Below are 16,909 nucleotides of genomic sequence, written 5' to 3'. Positions count from 1 at the left end.
TGCACTACCATTTTGTGTCTATCCCGACCTTGGTTCTCTCTCACACACAGGGCGTCGTTCACAAAGGAGCGGTGATTTGTGCAAGCGGTATATCGATTTTGGGTCGTACACGATGAATTAGTGATCGCAAAATGCATTCGTGTAGCGTTGGGGTTTGTGTGCTTGTGAGCGTGTGTATGTGTGTGGAGAAATGGGTGGGGAAGGATGGTAGTAGTAATACGACAACCCTGTATATGAAAACCTTTTTCCTTCCCTCATCCATTTTCTTTACAAAGCAAGTAACAGCAACTCTTGCACATTTTTCCTTTTCAAGTTGGCTCCTGTAGCACATGTAAATGTGCTACTACAATGTTTATATGACTTTTTTCATATGAGCTTACCACACTTCCTCTTTTGGTCTATTACATCTTTTGTCAGATTTTCATCTCAATCGATACACAACGATGGAATTCTGCTAATGCAACGTGTCCTCACTAACATGGATGGGCAAAGCAATGATACCCCTCCCTAGGATACAACGTGGCAGCAATAATAATGTAAATGCCTTATGCTAAGCTGATCCACCTCATCCTGCTTCCCTTTTGTGCGGTGCTTTGCATTGAGCATCATCAGCATTTGTGATATGGATATAAGGATGAAGAGCTGAACCATGGTAGATTTACCACGTTGCCATGGGAATATCAAAAGCTTGTACCTGACAACTTAGAGTTGTGTCGGATGATGTGTGCAAAAAAAAGTGACGTTAGGAAGACGGGGAGCACCGCGCCATATCCATTGGTAACAATAATGTGCATGAGTACACACATGCCGGTGTGTCAAGTGACATAAATCCATGGCTTCAAATCATATATAATACGTTGCTATGCTCGATATGGGCGTTCAGCCGAAACAACCCCATCAAATTGCCAGCCTGATTCAATGGCTAAAGTTTTATGGAAGATTTTAATATCACAAAAGATCATCCACAAGCAAGCGATCTGTGTTCTAGGTCTGTTGTACAAAAGGGCAATCGATGTCTTACGCATAAGATGCGGGGATCAGGTGCCAGGACCATCACCACCAAAAATGTAACATGGACAAGATGGCATGAGCGAAGCCATATCGGACGTCCTGCCAATACTGCGCACCAATTGTTACACGTTCATATCAACGTAGAAAGGATGCTATCCTGCTTCTCGGGTATCATTGCATTAAGAGTACATCCATTCAAGAAGGGGCATTGTGTAAAGCATACCATTTTACATCAGGCTTGCCCTCCTGGTGGCGGCATTACTTTGGCGGTAAGCGGCAGCTCGTCATTTTGGGAAACCTTTCGCAACGCCCATGGTAAGCTATTCTATGCTTCTTTCTAGGAAATGATGCATTCATATTCTCATGGAACTTTTACCAAGATTCGATAGACCTTAATCCTAGCAGAACAACGATTGATGATTAAATTCGAGACGCAGTGCTCATACATAGTCCAAGATGTGCATGACTAATTTGAACAATAAAAGCTGATGGCATCTTCTCTTTCAATGACTTAAGGCCATGCACGGTATACACTTTCTACACGCCTAAAGAATAGCCATCCAAACGATAGGATGCAAACGTTTTTAGAGCCGCTAGTAATATGGGTATGAGTTGGGAGGACCCTCAGCTACAAAGGTAACAAAGCACATGAATGCATACATAACCAAGTTTGCATGCGAATACAAGCAACAAGTGACAGTGTCAAAAAATCCACGGCAAACAAGATCGCTTGTCATCTGCATGCGTAAATTCCACGCATTGTTGCCTAGGAAACGACGCTGTACAGCCTACACAATCCCATCACAACCACTAACCCATTCACTGATAAGATCCAATACAAGCGTATTGTACCTGACATGGGAGCCTGTAATCCTAAATTTGTTCTTACTCCAAAATACTCATTGCTTTCATAGTGTGATGTAAGCCTTTACTTAAACGACAATTATCTTTATCCTCAATGGGGTACTTTTTATACGGGTTCTTTGTTATCCGATATACCATCGGAGTCAGCGTATTGCTCTGCATGGCTTACTTCACCAAAAAGAACATCGATTTCTTCTAGAGATTTTCCATTGGTCTCGACACACATATAATACACTAAATCGAAAGGTAAGCGTGAGCACTCATAGATAGGACCATGTGCAGCCATTTGTAATTGGAAATACTCGTACTGATAACAAAAGTGAGGAAACATATGACCGCGTAGAAAATGTATGTAAGGTAGCCGATGCCTTCAAGGAGTGGCGGGGTCCACAACCCCACCGCAAAGTTCCAAGCCTATAAAGATGTTATCTTGTGAAAGTGTTGGTGAACCACGTGCCCTTACCCATTGTGTCAGCGAAGCCAATGCCATGCCTCGTGCTCTAGCACGCAAGGGGTAGATCTCAGATACGTCTATTTAAGTGGGCTCTTAGTTAGCTCTGAATGTGAGTGGGTGGATAAAGATGATGCATAGAGCATACACCTTGGGCTATACTAACAAAGCCATGACACCGGTGCCCATGCAAGGCCAAAAATATACATAAACACCACCCCACAAATTATGACCATGATTTGGGATATATGGGCTTCGACGACACCACTAGTAAACACCGCCATGATTGCAAACCAGACCACTAGGTGAAGGCTTGTATGTAAAAACAATGGTCGTCGACCAACACGGTCGACCAAAAACATGCACGTCCACGCTCCAAATATGAAAAAGGTAGCACTGACGCCATTCATTACCAGCGCCAGCTTACCAGGACCGAAAACTGATTCATAGATTATTGGTGCATAGTACTACATGATGAAATTTACAAGGTTGGATACCATTTTCTCGATGCTGAGGGCTCTGGATTACTCAACTGGTATGACGTTGATTCCTTGAAGCTGAACACAAGTTTGCACAATGATAACTAAAGCTGAACGTCGCTTGTATGTGGTAAAAAGTTCTCGCCAACTCGACTTGCCAAGGGATGTTTCGTATTGCACTGCATGTAGAATTCGGTTGTAATCATTCAAGACATCAGGATGTTCGCAAGGTTTATCATGTCTAAGAATCAGTAAGCATATGATGAAATGTCATTTTCATTCATTGGATAAGGCGCTGGTTGCCTTTGATTGGTAATGGAAATACGCACATGATAGATAGCACATTGAATGCCTTGTCATTTTGTTCTTTCATGATGAGGTATCGTGGTGATTCAGGGAGGAAAAAAGTGCCAACCACAAGAATGGCTGCAAACAATGGTTGCATCAACAATGGGCCTCGCCATGACCAATGACTTTCCACCCATGAAAACCCGAGATCGATGTAATCTATTAATGATGGTGGTATCATAGCCAGCTGTAAATTGGTAATGATCGTGGTTCCTTATGCTCATCGCGAACCTGATGATGCCAAGCCTATAAGAATGATGCTGGTGCTGAATACTGAGACTCTTCCACGCTGTGAATGAAAACCCAGTTATCCCCAAGTCGTGTTTTGATCAATGATGGCTTACATTGGTGGTACGGCCTAGCTCTGCAACATACATAGGGATGACAGTGCTAAAGAAGCCAACACCAAAACCAGCAATGAGACGACCCAAAAGTAGCATCACAGTGTTGTTGGACGCCGTTTGGAGTGTACCACCCACAATGAATATTGCACCACCGATACGGATGGCAGCTACACGTCCAAGATAATCAATGACCCAACCAGCAATTATAGAGGTTGCCAATGCTCCTAGCTCAAAAATGGCAACAATGAAGCCCTTCATTGTCGCATCCGGATAATGGAATAATTCTAGCCATCGCTGGTTTACGAGAATAGCGGACATCACTCCTTGATCGTCTATGAAATAATGTTGTTGTTGATAGGCGTCTTAAGTTTGCCATGCTATTGCCTACATCCAAAGAGAAATTGTCCAAGAGCTGCAAACGCGGTGACAACATAAAGAAAGCTATTTCCTCGCAATGGTGATGATTGGCTGTATCTTCTCATAGGATTCGATAGAGCAACAACGTATGTGGTAATAAGGAAAGAGAAGGTGCGAATACAAGATGTTACGGAGAGCCGGCTCAAAACCGTATTGGGTCTTCCTTTCATGCATGCATATGCAGGTGAAGTGGAATAGAGTGCGTGTAATGCTGCGTGATGTTAGCAAGCTGTAGCCAACTCCTTCTCAACCAGTCAACAGATGGCATCGAAAGCATTGTATGGGAAAATTAATATACTAGCTACCTAACATTGGCTATCAAGAAGGCTTCTAGTAATAAAATGGGTGTATTCGTGAGGGTGAGTCGCCTAAGGGAACCGTCTAGGGGAACCACCAAGGGGGTAAAAACTTAAATTATTCGCGATTTAATATGAAATCTAGCGGGATGTTTACAAGAACGTGCACCATGGTTGGTTTCATTGTTGCTAGGACCATGTACGATAGTACATCCGATTGATGGATTTTGTTTGTAATAAGTGAGTTTGCATGGATACATGTGGGCCCAACCTTATTACGATAACAGGGGCTGACATAGCTTTGTCAGGGGTAGTAATGACAGCTGCTACTGATTCAAGCCCACAACATGCTTGGTTCCCTGGTTGTAAAGATGCCTTGTTGTGCTCATTTTCAAATAACACGCACCGGGTATAGCTTTTATTGTTGAGGTATTATCGGTATACCTCCTCATTGTATCAGAACCATGATCTTATTGTGCCTTCAGGTTCGAACAGCATACTCGTAACCCATGCTTCTCGCTAAAGATTGCTGCTGCCATGATTATGATGTTAAGTGGAAGGTGGTTTATTGTTGCTTCCAATGCCAGAATGAATAAGTTGTCTAGCATGTTGATTGTTGTCACCAAAAAGGGTTTCAATTTCCTCAAGGGTTTTTCCTTTGGTCTCAAGAAACGTAAAGTAAACTACGTAAACCATTATTAGATTAGTCGTTCAAGATGATGTTTCATTAAGATTTAAGGTTACATTACCAATGATAAACGTGGCAATGCACATGGCTGCATAAAGAAGATAGGTAACCCAGCCGATGCTTTCAAGAAGCGGTGGCGTCCATAATCCCACCGCAAAGTTCCATAACTATTTGTATCAATCATCATTAATACTGTGTGCGGTGATCATTGCATATTGTCATACCCAATGTGATATTGTTGAGAGTGCCACACCCTTTGCCCTAGCTCGCAATGGGAAGATCTCGGCCACATCTAATTCGTGGTTGCATGGCCACTGGTAAGTACACGTTGAATTATAGGAAGGTGGTACTCACACAACCATGCGACGGGTCCCCAAGCAAGGCCAACTGTAAAAATGAACACCATTGCACAAACAATGGTCATAATAGAAGAAGCCCTTGTATCACTTACAATACCACTTGTAAAGATTGCCATGAGAATCAGCCATAGAGCAAGATTGAGGCTTGTTGCTAAAAAGAGAGGACGGCGTCCACATCGTTCAACCAGCAACATACATGTCCATGCACCAAATACAAAGATCGTTGCAGTAACCCCATTCATGAGCAATACCAGCTTTCCCGGACCTAGCACTTTTTGGTAGATTATAGGTGCATAGTACTAATGCAAGGTTACCGAGTTAAGGCATGCCTCAAAATAGGGATGTTACGCACATTAATAACGTTCATTCCTTGAAGCTGAGCACATGTTTGAACAATAATGGCAATCCAAGAACGTCGTTTGTATACGACAAACATGTCCCGCCAGGTCATCTTGCCCAGCGTTTCTTCAAACTTTACCGCATCAAGAATTTGGTCGTGATCCCGCACCACGTCAGGGTGATCATGTTCCTTGTCATGTCTACATTTCCAAAAGACCATCGTGTTGATTCATCCACCCATTTTCATGCATGCTAAGATAAAGAAGGCATTTACATGATGAATAGGGTAGGGGATATGCTGATGATGTTGCTAGGACTACCTGATGCTGCAAGCCCGACAAGGATGATGCTCATACTAAACACAGCTACGACACCACGCTTGACAACATTGTGTTAATGTAATTGATATATGAGGTAATAGCCTTTTATCATATTCACCTACATTTTCGGCACGTCCAAGCTCTGCAGAATAGATGGGTATGACAGTGCTAAAAAAGCCAACACCAAAGCCAGCAACTAAACGACCCACCAGCAATAGAGCAATGTGGTTGGCAGCTGTTTGCAAGGTACCGCCAATGATGAAAACAAAGGCACCAATACGAATGGTCCCAACGCGACCAAAATGATCAATGGCCCAACCAGCTATCACTGAAGTTACCAATGCTCCTAATTCAAAGATGGCTACAACAAGGCCTTTCATGACAGCATCCGGATAATGAAATAATTCAAGCCAACGTTGATTTACAAGTACACCTGACATCACTCCTTGATCATCTATTTCACAAGAAAGTATATGTATGGATGCTCTTTGAAAAGTGATCTCGTTCCTTACATCCAAACAAGAATTGCCCTAACGCGGCAAAGGCGGCAACCGAATACAAGAACGCATTCCCACGCAACAATGTACGCGATGATGGTTGTTTTCCACCACGCTCGGTCACCATCATGCGTCTTTGAAAGAAAGAAAAAGTGAAGAAAAGAAGTGGCGAAATGCAAGATGGCTATTGATTTGCTGGCAATTGCATATTTATGCATGACTATGCATCATCAAGGGGTTTGCCAGCGTGTCGTTGATCTTCCTATGTACCCGTGATCTACCCTTATCAGAGGTAAATAGTCGTATTATGGCTGAAGCTGTAATGTTATTAGATCAACAGGTCGTGGATCAAAGTAGTTGTGTATCTATTATCATTCCATGCACCACCATTTTTCTCCAAGGGGGTTGGAGCGCACGTGGCAGTGACTGCAACACACGAATTTTCGAAAATGAATCAAGACGAAGATGTTTGATCCACAAAGATGAGAGAGTGATAGTGCTTGTGTGCACACGTGAGCCCTATGTGTGATATTAAGCAACATGGGAGCGTGGCAACTGTGACACAGGCAACCATGGAAAATACCATCGTGACACCAAATTCCATGATCCGGCAGCTCGGCACGCTGTTCCATGTCCATCCGACGACCACAACACGGGGCAACAGCACCCTGTGTTTATGTGTGTATTACAAGCTGAGGAGTGTAAATATGCCTGTTTTCCAATAGCGATCATCGTAAAAAAGTAGATTGGGATTTATTCAGTGGGGGGGGGGATGTTTTTGCGTCCATAACATTCTTTGAGTGGATGATGGGGTCGATTATGCATTGGTGCAATCTCTTAGCAACAAGGGCTCGAAAAGGCAATAAAGAATAGGTTAACTTCCTTTTTGTTATCCACGTGAGATCCGAGCATCCCGAGAATGTAACTCGTGTCCACATTTTGTGTGCCCGTGGTTCTTGTCTTCCCGCCAATTAATCTTGCACCTCTTCATGGGCTGCCCGGAAAAGGACATGTGCGTAAATAGAAGGATATGGGAGCGCGCAGCAAGGAAGTACGACATTGTACGTTAAATGTATGACATTGGGATGATGTTAAGGTGTTGTAATAGGTAACCACATAAGCAGGCTCACTCGTTGTCTCATCCGGTAACGGTTCCACCAACCAATTAACGGTAAGCGGATTCGATCATTCGATGAGATGATATCGTTGGGGTTCGATATGCCATGAATACTACGACATTGACAGGGCGAAAAATGAGGGAGAAACAACGATATGAGAACGTGTGCGTGTTGTCCTATATAAGCAACAACAAGCATCCTCCGTTTACATTGGTTAGCCCGATCCTTTTCTCCTCTCTTTTTCCCATCTCCCACTTACTTTCCACATCTTTTTATCTTTTTCCCTCTTACTTTTGACGAGAAGTATGACAACCAACTCCAAGATTTGCCCAGTTTGCAGTGCCGATCTCAATGAGCAAGACCATTACTCATGGTGCGCATTACACAAGTAAGCGTGAACTCTGTCTTTTGAGTGTGTGTTGTCCTCCACTTGTTGGTGGCTCGCCACACACATGCCAAAATGACACGCCAAGTTGCGTCGAGCCCTTTCAACCAACATTTGCTTTCATCATCATCACAGTGGCTATCGTATCTCTTCTTCATCTCTCTTGATGCATTTGTTTCATATCCATCATCATCGACGATAATCCTTATTATGCTTGCTTTTTACACACCATCATGCACCAACAACAACCACATATTGCACATTCTCTTTTAACCAGCATTCATGATCACAAATTGTAGTATGTACGCACAGCAAACCATTTCATTGACATTTATATCTGTATCAATTTCCTCTATGCATTGACACATTAAAGTGCTGGATAATGCTCTTCTTGCTTTTATGTATTGATATGATATCGAGTATGGTCAAGGAAGGGGAGAGCGGGATGCTGCTGAGTTGTAATAATGAGAAGGGAGGACACTGAAACCAAGGTATGCCACACAAAGTACTACACAATCATTCCCCGTGACCCTTTGGCGCCCTTACTACAGCCGTGCTTACTACAGCAATTGATTCCGCAAACGGAATGGGCCCATCTTCTTCTTACACGTGAATAATATTATATCTTGTCTTGCTTCTTGCTTCATGAATGAGTCTCTTTATTCTCTTTTTCGCTTCATCGTTATGATCATACATCCTCCATATTCTTTATTATTTGTTCTGGCATGCATGCAACAACTCTCATCACTACTATCACTCGTTCATATAACATTTGAAAGCTATGAATAAAGCGATCGTACATCCCCTTGAAGTATAAAAGTGTGTGATAATCACGCCGTTGAAAACTAGCGTAAACACCATACACACATACACAAGCCCAATCCAAATGTGATTTCATATCCTACACGACCATCTTATTAAGTATTAAGGACAACTTTATAGCTCTGTAATGGGTATTCTCATCTTCTTGAAGCTATTCCTTGTACCTTGTCTTATAGTCTTTATGATGAGCTTGATTCTTTTACAACGGGTTTCTGATCTGGGTATTGGTAAAGACTATATTAGCCTAGGGATGGCGGCATAATTTGCTCGTGTGCATGCATCATGCCCAGCCTCAAGGCAAATCTAGGATGGCACGTGACACTTGCGTAGCTGCGTTTTATCTCCCCACCTGCCAAATAGCTCTGAACAAGATAGTGCGGCTACAACAATAAGCGGAACTTGATCCTGAAAACAGGTAGCTGTATGCATACACCTAATCCACCAGGGAAAGCTATCAAGCCATTCTACGCTTTCTATGCTGGGATGATGCATGATTTAAGGTACATGATGGTATCGGAGGAGGAACATGGTAACGTAAAGATAAAGCTAAGGATGATGAACAACTAATCATTAAAGTCTATAGAACAAAGGGACTCTCGAAAATGGAACGGGTGGAATCGCGGATATCACGCCATGTTTAATAACAAATGAGTCAAAAAAGCCACTGACACACACATAGAACCAGGTATGCAACATGGTGGAAAGGCGATATTCAAGGTCAGCATGCCCGCGAGCCCGCGCACTTTGACACTTTGACACAGCTCGTTGTTGTTGTTCCTTTGTCAACACCTCAAACTCCACAACCCCCCCCCACTCTCTTGCATACAATGCTTCGCAACTCGTTGCATCGTTTAGGCCGCCTCGGTGCTACTTGCTCACACCATCACCACCGTCCATTCACTGCATTGCGTGCGTTGCCACGTTCGTCTTCATTCACATGGACCGCAACAACTACTACCACCTTTCGATCGATGCACTCTTCAAGTCTTAAGCAAAGTGCCCTGGCTCAATTGCGTTCCAATGGTGTGTTCAAACGACTCATGAGCAATGCTGCTGCTACTGCTACTGCCACCAATACCACTGCAGCGGCTGCCAAGGCGACCGTGACAAAGCCTATTGTTGCTTACTGGTTATACTTCAACGCTGGTCTCGTGTTTGCTATCGTGGTCGTTGGCGGTCTTACACGACTCACTGAGAGTGGTTTATCTATCACTGAATGGAATGTCATTTCTGGTATGAAGCCACCACGTTCAGAGCAAGAATGGATCGAAGAATTCGAAAAGTACAAGCAATATCCCGAGTACAAGTTGTAAGTAGGAAGCAGGAATGATGAAGCATGGTTGTTGATGAATGGGGGTTTATAGGTTGAATCGACATATGGAACTGAATGAATTCAAGACGATCTTTTATTGGGAATGGACACATCGCATAATTGGTCGCTTTATTGGTGCAGCTTTCATCCTCCCTGGTTTATACTTCGCATCACGTGGTTACATGTCGAAGCGTGTCATGAAGCAAACATTTGGAATCACTGCATTGCTTGGTTTCCAGGTAAAGTAAAACGAAAGGATTTCATATGGGATGATGGCAACGGGCATTAATACAAGGAAGTAGGGCTTTATGGGATGGTACATGGTTAAATCAGGATTATCGCAAGCATTGATGGAGGAGCCTGGTGCTGTACCACGTGTGAGCCAATATCGTTTGACAGCTCATTTGGCAACAGCATTCATGATTTACGCCGGCACGATTTTTGTGGCTGCTGACATTTTACGCCAACACAAGATTGCCACAGGCACTTATCCAAAGGAAGCTGCTGCCATGCTCAATAACCCTGTCTTGCACCGTTTCCGCCGATTCGCTCATATCATGGGCGCTCTCATCTTTTGCACAGCAATGTCGGGTGGTTTAGTGGCTGGTTTGGATGCTGGTCTCATTTACAACGAATTCCCTTTCATGGGTAACAGCATGATTCCACCCAAAGCTGAACTCTGGTCCGATGATTATGTTAAGCCTAATGATGGCGGCAAATGGCGTAATCTGCTCGAGAATCCTACCACTGTCCAATTTGATCACCGTACTTTGGTATGTATAGATAGCTGCAAGTATGGGATCTATATGCTAATACATCTTTTAGGCTGAATCCACGGCTACTCTTGCAACAGCTCTTTGGTTGTACTCACGCAGATTGCCTTTGCCTAAGAATGCACGTGTTGCCATGAATACCATGATGGGTGCTGTCGTTCTTCAAGTAACACTCGGTATTTCAACCCTGATCTACATGGTGCCGATCGAGCTGGCTGCGGCACATCAAGCTGGTGCTTTGGCCCTTTTAACTTCCAACTTTTGGTTAATCCATGCTCTTCGAAAAGTTCCTATCTAATACAATCGCACGCTCCTAGACTCTTTTCCTCATTTTATATTACAACTTTTTATCTTGAAAGGGAGCAGTGATGCCAAGAAGTGGAATGCATGGACCAGCTGGGGAGGAAAATTCAGGGACATGTCGGGATTATGAATACATTGTTTTGGAGCTTATATCATCATTTGGTTGGGGATACGTTGAAAGATCTGGTTGACCCTATCTCCATGGAAACCCTTGCACTTGACCCATATTTCAGCATCAATGCTGTGAATAAATTAAAAGTGGGGGCTGGGGTAGTGGATTATACATTGTGGCTGTTGCTATCAGCTGACAGAAGTGAAAATCTCTCAGGGTGTACGACGTTCCCACACTTTGGAAGCACCAATTTGACGCCGATATCGCTATTTTATGCAGTGGTGATACATACTTATAATACTGCTTTGCACTTGTGCCTTACATTGAAAAGTGTGGGAGTGCTCTCTTTTCTCTTTTGATCATCCCCTTACTCTTCTTTCATATACGCAGTACCCATTCTCGCTTTCAATCATGAGCAACACACGAGATAACCTCCTTGTCATCCCTCTGAACAACAAAGTGCTGTTACCATCGGTCCTCTTACGCCTTGAATTATCTGGACGCCAAGCTGAATATCTTGTGGACGAGTATTCTTCAAGTCAACAACATGACGCTGAAGCCAACAAGAGCACTACACTACCAATTGTTGCATGCATCCCTTACAAGCCAACAGCAAATAATAACAACGACGACAAGCAATCATGGATGGATGTTCCTCATCATGTATTGTGTGGGTATGGGTGCACGGGCCGCATTACGCGTATAGTACAGCAACAAGATGATCCTGCATCGACGCAAAAGGAAAGTGCTATATGCTATGACGTATACGTGGAAGGCCTTGCAAGATTCAAAGCGTTGTCATATGAGCAAGATACCGATGGCTTAAGAGTACGAGTGAGCCATGTGAGCAACCGCTCTGAACGTGAGGCACGCGAAGCAATGGCCATTTTTTCATCAACGACCGTACCATCATTTCTACAACGACTTGAAACATTGCAAGTGCCACTTGCGCAACAACTACAAGAACATGTCAGCACATTACCGGTGCCTGTGCTAGCCGATATGCTTGTTTCCATCGTTGATACAACTTTTGAGGAACGATTAGCTATGCTCATGACTGAACCTGTCAAGGATCGTATCTACCTTGCACAAAAATGGCTCACTCGTGAGATCCAATCACTCCTTACAGACACCACTACCAGCACCACACAAGATAACACACTCAGCAAACGACAACGTGCATCCTATTTGAGACAACAATTGGAAGCCATGCGTCGAGAAATTGGCCCACTTGGATCCGGTGATACAAATTATGCAAATGATGTGGATGATTTGACATTACTCAAACAGCGATTAACCAACGCACACATGCCAGAGGATGCAGCCAACGTAGCTATTCGAGAATTCAAACGTCTTCAAAACATGTCCACCTCCTCCGCTGAATGGAGTGTTCTTCACAACTACTTGGAATTGCTGGCCGATCTACCATGGAATACACAATCCAACAACGTGCTTATTGACATTGCTGTAGCGAAAAAGCAATTGGAAGATGATCATTTTGGGTAGGTAGTAGGTGGCTACAAGGGAAACAAACGACAAGATCATTGACCTTATTAAGGATGATAGGTTGGATCATGTCAAGAAGCGCATTGTGGAATATCTTTCAGTGGCCAAAATCAAAGGTGACCTCAAGGCTCCTATTTTATGTTTCGTTGGACCGGCAAGTTTATTCAATATGCATGACACGCACTGCACAGTGGGTTCTTAATGATATATCTTTATTACCAGCCTGGGGTGGGAAAGACGTCATTAGGAAAATCAATAGCCACAGCCTTGTCACGCAAGTTCCATCGCATAGCTTTAGGAGGTGTACGTGACGAAGCTGATATGCGGTGAGTAATTGGGTATGGTGATGAGTACGTGCAGTATAAGTGATTGGTATATGGATCATGTGTAGCGGTCATCGAAGAGCATACGTATCTGCCATGCCTGGTCTCATTATTCAAGGCATTCGTCGTTGTGGAGCGAACAATCCGGTCATGTTGTTGGGTTCGTAAGATGGGTATGTGCATGTAGACATCATAAATTGACTATGGGAGATAGATGAAATTGATAAGCTATCCCGCTCTGCTTCACATGGCGATCCAGGTACATACATAGCGTATACAAAGGAAGCAAGCACACGTGACTAATTATCCTTTATCCAGCTGCTGCTCTCTTGGAAGTATTGGATCCAGAGCAAAACAACACTTTTCACGACCACTACCTAAATCTACCCTATGACCTATCCTCCATCTTATTCATTGCCACAGCCAACAGCCTTCACACCATCCCAAAGCCACTCTTGGATCGTATGGAAGTGATTCAACTCCATGGATACACATTTGAAGAGAAACTTCATATCGCAAGGACCCATTTATTACCCAAACAAATCCAACGGCATGGGCTAGCTGCAAATGAGATTGATATGGCTGACGACGTGATATTATGGATCGCTGAACAATACACACGAGAATCTGGTGTGCGTACTTTGGAGCGTACGTTGGCATCCGTTATCCGCGCCAAATGTGTTGAACTTGCCGATTTAAGAGAAAACGACCTTGGATACCAATACGCGCCAAGTGTGACACAAGAGGATGTTTTGGATATACTTGGGGTGAGCATAAAAGACAACATGATTGTGCTTGGATCGTGATCTGACAACATGTCATCGATGTATAATAGGTTCCTCCATTTGACAAGGACATGGCTGGTCGTCAAGCAATCCCTGGTGTTGTAACTGGGTTGGCATATTCTGGAAGTGGCAATGGTGGGATCCTTTTTGTTGAATCGAGCAAAATGCCGGGAAGTGGTGATCTTCAGTTGACAGGGTCTTTGGGAGAAGTCATCAAGGAATCAGCCCATATCGCACTCACTTGGGTCAAGGCAAATGCTTACGACTTGAAGATTGCTACTACCACGCATGAGAAAATACTTGCCAATTATGATATCCACATCCATATGCCTCAAGGAGCTGTATCCAAAGATGGCCCAAGTGCAGGTAATAAGGATAAAGTCCAATGTCCAAATGACACATACTAATGCATAATGGCTGTGATAGGCGTTACGATGGTGTGTTCCTTGGTCTCATTACTTACTGATTCTGCGGTAAAATCCACCACGGCAATGACAGGCGAAATCTCGCTTCGAGGGTTGGTATTACCAGTAGGCGGGATCAAGGAAAAGGTCATATCAGCTCATCGTGCTGGGATACGTAAAATCATCCTACCCGAACGTAATCGAAAAGACGTGGTTGCTGATGTGCCTATTAACGTCAAGAACGATATCGAGTTTGTATACGCAAAGACGATTTGGGATGTCATCGAAAATGCTCTTGATCAATTTGCCAACAAAAGCCTCAAACCAATGGAAAGCCATCTCTGAAGATATCCACTGTAGCCATATATCCATTCTTTCATGTTGCTTTCAATAAATGCAGCTGTATATAAATCATCATCACTAGGCTGATAGAGTTGAAGGCGTCGAAAAAGTGCTGATAGCGAGAAAAATAATGATCGTGCGTGCGTTTATTTGGTCTTGATCAATCTAAGCTTGTTGGGGTTGTACTTGAAGTTGTCAGCGTAAGCCTTCTTGACAAACTTGGCCTTCTTAGGCTCTTGAACGTAGTAGCTCCAGCCTATAATGTAACAAGGATCATTATTAGGAATCGAATGCATATGATTGTTTATAATGCAATACATACCTTGTCGCTCAGCAAAGCTGATGGCCTCCTCCTTGGAGAGGAACTTGATTTGCAAAGCTTGCTGAGTATCAGCACTAGTGATAATATACATCAGTATCCACGTGACATCATTGCCATGCCAACAGGCCCATCATGTGCTTACCTAGAAGCCCAACCGATCAAAGGATTTTCCCAGCGGTCAGCATCGGGCAAGATGTCAAAGTCGATACGCCAAGTGCGGGTGTTGTTTCTGCCGGATTGAGTAGCAGGCTTAGCAGGAGCAAAGATACGGACCATACGCTCAGTGGTAAGTTCCTCTAATTTGAATGATATAAACATTAACGATTCATGTGATGTAACAAAGGTTGTGTATGGTTTTTGGGTAAAAGTGAGTGTTGTTTACCAGGAGCACCCGAGACGGAATCGACAGCAGCAGGCGTATGTTCAGGACGAGTCACTTCAGTGGTGACAAGACGACGAGCTGTATACAAGGCAGGACGCGAAGCAATGGCTGCAATCGATCGAGATGCGAGCATGTTTTAAAAAGAGTGGGGAAAGTTGTGTGTTATGTGTGAGTGTTGTATTGTATCCAAAACCAGCCAAAAGAAAAAGACACCCACCTCTCTTAACTCAGCTTGCGTCATCAAAGTGCGGTTGGGCCCAGGCAAAGTGTTGTTTTTCTGCTGCCATAGAAAAGTTTATTGTATCTCTTTCCTCCCTACTCCTCTCTCTGTTATCCCATTAACCACCACCATGCTTCGTACTGCTCTTACTGGTGCCATTGCTCGTTCTCGCATGACTGTCGCTCCCGTGGCTCGTCGTGCTCCATTCGGTAATAGCTCCCATTCAACATTTGGAATATCCTAGCAACATTGATCTCTAAATGGTATTCTCTTTTATTCCATACAGCTCTCAGCAACCGTTTCTACTCTACCGGTCACGAAGACGAGAGCTTTGAATCCTTCACCGAACGCTATGTCAAGTTCTTTGATGGTGTTGAGGATCTTTTCGAGTTGCAACGTGGTCTCAACAACTGCTTCGCCTATGATCTTGTCCCTGCTCCCTCTGTCATCGAATCAGCTTTGAAGGCATCCCGCCGTGTCAACGACTATGCCACCGCTGTCCGTATCTTTGAAGGTGTCAAGGAAAAGGTTGAGAACGAGGGCCAGTACAAGCAGTACTTGGATGAGTTGGCACCTATCCGCCAGGAATTGGGTATCCAAACCAAGGAAGAACTCAACTTGTAGATAGAGAATGTGTATACACGCCATCTTTGTTTCTTTCCTCTCTCTCTCTCTCTCTCTCTCAATCACTCACTCATACACGACACATTCGCGGTGATATCATCCATCGTACATCCCAAACCAATCAACACACACACTCTCTCTCTTTCACTCACACAGTTATCTCCATGGTGATCGGCTGATATTTCAAATCGTTTGAACACGGTTGTCCAAATAGATTTCGTGCATGATTTTTTTCACTTGCATTTACACTCTTTCCAGAAATCAATTTCATGTTGTACGAAAAGTGAAGGAAAATGAATTCATGGGATGGCAAGAACAGGATGGGTTGCTATGTCTTATTTGTATATCAAGGGATGGGATGGGCCGGTGTATAATGCGTAGTTTGCTCAAGGTGATAACCATGACGCTTGTTCATATGGGAAGCTTCATTGCTTGTTCTCCCAAAGTGATAGTCATGTGATTGAAAATGTAAGCTGTATCGTACTCGATCTCATGTAAAGCTGTATCATAAGATAGCGCTTATGATAGGGTTGGCAAACGTGGTGTGATTATGTATCCATGTTTCTTTATATCAAATTTCTCTTTCTTGAACATAATGAATTAAGCATACAATGAACCAAGCTTCTTTAACTTATTATGTAGACAATTGTACAGAGAGTCGTTGCTGCCTATTGAATATCTACATAGCATACGAACGAGGAAGCTTTGGCTGATGCAATGTGATAGAAATGACAATAGCATCTCGTACAATGATGTAAATGAT

At 43.5% G+C, this 16,909-nt stretch overlaps 6 protein-coding genes across 6 annotated transcripts; 3 read left to right on the top strand and 3 right to left on the bottom strand.

Moving 5' to 3' along the window:
- Positions 1-1,981: 1,981 nt before the first annotated feature.
- Positions 1,982-3,979, bottom strand: O0I10_001587 (uncharacterized protein; the record flags this gene model as incomplete). The annotated part of the gene is made up of 9 exons (XM_058481681.1): positions 1,982-2,109; positions 2,184-2,289; positions 2,339-2,406; positions 2,493-2,793; positions 2,860-3,046; positions 3,135-3,312; positions 3,385-3,442; positions 3,498-3,829; positions 3,886-3,979. The coding sequence occupies 9 exons, from the start codon at positions 3,977-3,979 to the stop codon at positions 1,982-1,984; spliced, it is 1,452 nt and encodes a 483-aa protein (XP_058347538.1).
- A 780-nt stretch (positions 3,980-4,759) lies between these two features.
- Positions 4,760-6,543, bottom strand: O0I10_001586 (uncharacterized protein; the record flags this gene model as incomplete). Its single annotated transcript, XM_058481680.1, has 8 exons — positions 4,760-4,893; positions 4,960-5,065; positions 5,123-5,190; positions 5,253-5,556; positions 5,610-5,796; positions 5,871-5,974; positions 6,039-6,370; positions 6,429-6,543. 8 exons carry the CDS (start codon positions 6,541-6,543, stop codon positions 4,760-4,762), a joined length of 1,350 nt encoding a protein of 449 aa, XP_058347537.1.
- Positions 6,544-9,565: 3,022 nt separating this feature from the next.
- Positions 9,566-11,121, top strand: O0I10_001585 (uncharacterized protein; the record flags this gene model as incomplete). Its single annotated transcript, XM_058481679.1, has 4 exons — positions 9,566-10,047; positions 10,103-10,289; positions 10,353-10,823; positions 10,876-11,121. The coding sequence occupies 4 exons, from the start codon at positions 9,566-9,568 to the stop codon at positions 11,119-11,121; spliced, it is 1,386 nt and encodes a 461-aa protein (XP_058347536.1).
- A 528-nt stretch (positions 11,122-11,649) lies between these two features.
- On the top strand, positions 11,650-14,601 carry O0I10_001584 (ATP-dependent protease La; the record flags this gene model as incomplete). The annotated part of the gene is made up of 8 exons (XM_058481678.1): positions 11,650-12,740; positions 12,805-12,898; positions 12,967-13,070; positions 13,136-13,227; positions 13,282-13,326; positions 13,386-13,834; positions 13,903-14,218; positions 14,279-14,601. The coding sequence occupies 8 exons, from the start codon at positions 11,650-11,652 to the stop codon at positions 14,599-14,601; spliced, it is 2,514 nt and encodes an 837-aa protein (XP_058347535.1).
- A 143-nt stretch (positions 14,602-14,744) lies between these two features.
- O0I10_001583 (uncharacterized protein) lies at positions 14,745-15,435 on the bottom strand (the record flags this gene model as incomplete). Its single annotated transcript, XM_058481677.1, has 4 exons — positions 14,745-14,854; positions 14,921-14,994; positions 15,063-15,216; positions 15,303-15,435. The coding sequence occupies 4 exons, from the start codon at positions 15,433-15,435 to the stop codon at positions 14,745-14,747; spliced, it is 471 nt and encodes a 156-aa protein (XP_058347534.1).
- Positions 15,436-15,652: 217 nt separating this feature from the next.
- O0I10_001582 (uncharacterized protein) lies at positions 15,653-16,146 on the top strand (the record flags this gene model as incomplete). Its single annotated transcript, XM_058481676.1, has 2 exons — positions 15,653-15,731; positions 15,809-16,146. The coding sequence occupies 2 exons, from the start codon at positions 15,653-15,655 to the stop codon at positions 16,144-16,146; spliced, it is 417 nt and encodes a 138-aa protein (XP_058347533.1).
- Between the last annotated feature and the right edge of the window lie 763 nt (positions 16,147-16,909).

This window comes from Lichtheimia ornata (genome assembly GCF_029851405.1).
Source record: "Lichtheimia ornata isolate CBS 291.66 chromosome Unknown scaffold00004, whole genome shotgun sequence".
Classification (NCBI taxonomy): Eukaryota; Fungi; Mucoromycota; class Mucoromycetes; order Mucorales; family Lichtheimiaceae; genus Lichtheimia; species Lichtheimia ornata.
The sequence above is the reverse complement of the archived record's forward strand: the minus strand, read 5'-3'. Positions and strand labels throughout refer to the sequence as shown.